The sequence below is a fragment of the Ricinus communis genome, chromosome 7 (genome assembly GCF_019578655.1).
Source record: "Ricinus communis isolate WT05 ecotype wild-type chromosome 7, ASM1957865v1, whole genome shotgun sequence".
In the NCBI taxonomy this organism is placed as follows: Eukaryota; Viridiplantae; Streptophyta; class Magnoliopsida; order Malpighiales; family Euphorbiaceae; genus Ricinus; species Ricinus communis.
In genome coordinates this window covers 22,483,620-22,487,967 of record NC_063262.1, presented here as the reverse complement: position 1 = coordinate 22,487,967, position 4,348 = coordinate 22,483,620, and the positions used below count along the sequence as shown (strand labels likewise).

General features: G+C 35.1%; 1 protein-coding gene across 2 annotated transcripts; it reads left to right on the top strand.

Annotated features, from left to right (window-relative positions):
- Positions 1-273: 273 nt before the first annotated feature.
- Positions 274-3,860, top strand: LOC8268235 (rho GDP-dissociation inhibitor 1). 2 transcript variants are annotated; one of them, XM_015727281.3, is made up of 6 exons: positions 274-483; positions 757-1,053; positions 1,176-1,242; positions 2,329-2,547; positions 2,637-2,761; positions 3,567-3,860. In XM_015727281.3, exons 1-6 carry the CDS (start codon positions 439-441, stop codon positions 3,642-3,644), a joined length of 831 nt encoding a protein of 276 aa, XP_015582767.1. In that variant the 5' UTR covers positions 274-438; the 3' UTR covers positions 3,645-3,860. The 2 variants fall into 2 exon arrangements, with proteins under 2 accessions (XP_015582767.1, XP_002532283.1); XM_002532237.4 differs by having other exon boundaries at positions 463-599.
- Positions 3,861-4,348: the final 488 nt, after the last annotated feature.

The following is a 4,348-nucleotide window of genomic DNA, read 5'->3' as shown; positions in this document are numbered from 1 at the left end:
CTGTAGTGGTGGTGATTAAAGGCAAAAGATTTAACAGTGGTCCACCTGCTTATTTTTATCTTTGTTTTTTTTACTTTTGAATGATAAAAAGAGACAAAGAAAGATTAAATGAGGTGTCAACATGAACCTCATTTTTTTCGTGAGCTATAAATTTTGCCTAAAAATAAATAAAGGGCAAATGTGCTCCCCGCATCAAATATAGACGTTAAAAATGCACCTTTGCCCTTAAAAATATGACACAGTTAGCAATCTATCACCATTTTTTATTCAATCTCTTTCTCTACCATTCTCTCAGTCTTTCTGCTATATATTTTACAAGAAGAAAGAGTCAATGGTCTTTTAATTTACCCACAATCTTAGGCTATAACTCTGTTCCATCAAACTCTCTCTTGCTGACTTTCAGGTGCTCTCTCTCTCTCATACATTTCGGATCATCACATGACTTTTTCTCAACTTCCAGAAGTACCCATTTCTCTTCTTCAGGTACATTTCCAACTTCCATCATCACCAACACTAAAAGCTATCAACAAAGACAAACTCAGCTTCTCTTTTGTCTTTTGCTCTTTTGTTTGTGGGTCTTTTAGTCCTATCATTGTTGGGTATATCCTTAAACGACAACCCAGTAAAAATAAAAATAAAAATCACCTTTTCCTAATTTTCTTAACGCAAAGAATCAATCTTTTTTCTTTTCTAGACATAAATTCTGTTCTTTTCTTTTCCTTTAACTATGAGTCTTTTTACTCTCTTCTTTTTCAGCTCATAGCAAACTCTTTGGGTCTCTTTGTCATTGTTGATGTTTTGATGTCTTTGGCTGTGTCAAGTTCGAGTGGTACAAGTAACATGGGGCTTGATGACAACAAAAATGAAGAGGAGAAGAGTGAAACAAGCCATGAGCATCTTGAGGAAGGTGATTCAGCAGCAGGAGAGAAATATGCGAGGCAAATGAGTGAGACTGACTTGTCTGTTAATGAAGAGGATGAAGATGAGGAAGGAAGCCACAAGATTGAACTTGGTCCTCAATGCACCCTCAAAGAACATCTTGAAAAGGATAAGGTTTCTTTTTTTTCTTTTCTCTTGGATGTTTCAACATTTTAATTATTTGCAAATATGTATTTTGCTTTATGTATATATATATCTATGTATGATCGTAAGTTGATGAAAATTCAAATATTCAGGATGATGAGAGCCTGAGGAAATGGAAGGAACAGCTTCTTGGTTCTGTGGATTTTGAAAGTATTGGAGGTATCTATCGCATTTCCTTTCTCCTTTTTTGTCTAGTCAAATTTTATGATTATATGGAAAATTAAAGGTTCTAATGGAATTTGGGTTTTACAGGTTTTCAATTTCTCTAATTAGTTTCTGTTTTTACTTTGATATGTAGTGGGCCTAGTGGCTAGTATTGATGTAAATGTTTGTTCATGCAGACAAAATTTGAATGCCCTTCCCTCCTGTGTATGCAGAATTCCTGTATATTTTAAAAAGTATCTTTTCGTAAAAGGCTAAATTCTGTCAACTCTTTTGCAGTTTTCAATTTCTTTGCCTATTTTAATATGGCTTTCAGAAGTGCCTAATTATATCTTATTCTACTGTTTTCTCATTAAATCGTCAGAATCAGCAGCAGTGCATTGTTGAATTATTATTTCTGTTTAACATGGAGTCAATGATTTTGAATTAGGCTACAAATGTTTGGATCTTAATGTCCATGTAAGCTACTACTTGAGGCACTTTAATATTCTAGATACTATTTGTATTGGCATATTTAGCCTGTTCACTTAAAAAGGCATCCAAAAAGCAATACTCAAAATCCAGTTTTGGCATTTTTAAGAACTCAATACATATGGGAAGCAGGAAATTTTGCTAATTGACCAACAATTTCCGGAGTTTGCTTTATTATAAACAAGAATGGCAAACTTCAGCTTTTTTACTTGTCACTATTGCTAATAATTTATAGCTAAATATTTTTGGTGTGCGTTCACTTCTCAATACAGAATCTTTGTTATTGTTAATTTGGTTTATGCAAGATGGAGAGACATTTTTTTCCTTGGATGCATTTGCTTTTTCACCAACACTACTCTCTACTAGTTCAATACTTGCACAAGAACAATGCTTTGTCACATTTTTGTTTGAACATTGTATCGTTTTTTGTTATGCAAATGGTTGTCCATCTGGAGAATCAAGTAGTTCTGCTGATCTTGCTACTCTAATCGTGTTATATTCACTATGACAAATAATCCAAAACAGTCAGAATTAGCCTTAGCCGTACTTCATTTAAATTATTGTTTTCTTCTGCAGTTTCTAAATCTGGTTTTTCCTTTTCAATTATTGCAGAAACTCTGGAACCAGAAGTGAAAATTCTTAGTCTGTCAATCATCTCACCAGGCAGATCCGACATTGTCCTGTCTGTCCCTGAGGATGGAAAACCAAAAGGCTCATGGTTTACACTGAAAGAAGGCAGTCATTACAATTTGATGTTCTCCTTCCAAGTTAGCAACAACATTGTATCTGGCCTCAAGTACACCAACACTGTCTGGAAAACTGGTGTCAAGGGTGAGCTATATCTACATCCTAATTCATGCTAGAGCTGATTCTTACTTCCAGATGCTCTAATGTTTTCCTTGTGGTGAGTTTTATTTCAGTGGACAGCGCAAAAGAGATGCTTGGGACCTTCAGTCCCCAGCCAGAGCCTTACACACATGTGATGCCTGAGGAGACCACTCCATCAGGCATGTTTGCTAGAGGTTCATATTCAGCAAAATCAAAGGTCAGTTTTAGTAATTTAACCCAAAAACTGTTTGCTTGAAGTCGGCTAATAAGATACATTCTGGTTGCTACAGATCCATTTTCTGTATCAACTAATGTCTCTTGAGATGTTATCTAAATGTAGTGGTTTAGAATGGTCATATAGAGGAAAGCTCTTACTGATGATGAACAGTGTTTATACTCTTTTTCTTTTTTTCTTTTTTCTTATTTTTTGTATATATGTAGCTGTTGTCACATTCTACCATTCTGTTTGTGGATCAAGTTGGTTGAATAGCCAAGGGGTTGAAATCCAATTAAGAATATCTCCGTTTACTTTGATTTCTACTTTTGAGAACATACTCAGATATGCACCATGCATGTTCATAATGAAAAAGAATATGCAATCTAATTTTTTATCTGAATCAGGTGCTGAAACTACTTAAATTTTTAGCCAACACTTGTCTCGCCATAAAATGATTATTATATCTTTTCGAAACCATATTTTCCTGGTCTGTAGCATGTTTTCCTCCTTAAGTTGTAAGTGGACTCATAAGTTATCCATCTGATAGACAAAGTGGCATCAAATGTATCAAATTGTCCCACCTACCTTCTTTTGAAGGACAAGTACCATCATATGTTTTTCGCCTTTCTGTCTGGTATATGTGGTCCATTAATAGAACATATCAGTCTCTGGAACCATCTTTTGCTAAGGTCATGGCCCATGCTGATCTGTGTACTTAATTCTTGATGTAGACTTTAGTTTGCTTTGTCTATTATATCAGTACTTGAGCTTAACCATCTGTAAATTTTTCCTTTAACCATCTCAGTTCCTTGATGATGATAATAAGTGTTACTTGGAGATCAACTACACATTCGACATCCGAAAAGAATGGGCTGCTACTTGAAGAATGTTGCAAGAAAAGCACATGCATATCTCCCTTATTCGGTTAATATCTGCCTTTTGTTAGTTTCAAATTTTCTTTTTTCTTTTGTTTTGCCCCTTTAGACCGTGTTACATTATTACTTCCACATTTTTATTAACCACTATAATGGAGACAAAGAAAATTCAATTGGTGATGCTTTTAATAAATGGAGAGGTTAGCCTGTCTACCTTTTTCTCTTCTAACCCTCACATTTTCTAAATACCGAGTACAAGCTGAAGTTGCCCGGATTGTTTACTAGCAGTCTGCGCTCCGTTTATAATAGGAGACAGTAACTCAATGGTATAGAAGGAGTGTTGAAGATGTTTGATATTAGTAGTGTAGTAGCTAATGAGTTTTGGTTTTGTTTGACTGTACTGTGCCCCTTTATTTCAATTCCTTAGCTTCTATTATATGCTAAAATTAGCTTACTTTCAGTCAAACATAATCTTAATTATTTCTCTTCTTCTTTTCAACTCAATCCCTTATTCTTGTTCTGGTCATGTTTGTTTTCCTTGGTCTTCCTTTGGATATCAAATGCCACTTCATTTAGGAATTACTTGGGCTAATTATCGTCTGATGACCCAATCTATGCACAACTAAGCCTCACAGCTAGTAACACTGATTCGACCAGGCTTAGGCATGTAATGGGTAGTTGTTTACTGAGGAAAGCTTGGCCTTACCCAAAC

Coding starts and splice junctions, on each gene's coding strand:
- LOC8268235 (XM_015727281.3), top strand. CDS start 439: ATGACTTTTTCTCAACTTCCAGAAGTACCCATTTCTCTTCTTCAG. Junction 1,054..1,175: donor AACATCTTGAAAAGGATAAG/GTTTCTTTTTTT, acceptor TCAAATATTCAG/GATGATGAGAGCCTGAGGAA. Junction 2,762..3,566: donor CATATTCAGCAAAATCAAAG/GTCAGTTTTAGT, acceptor TAACCATCTCAG/TTCCTTGATGATGATAATAA.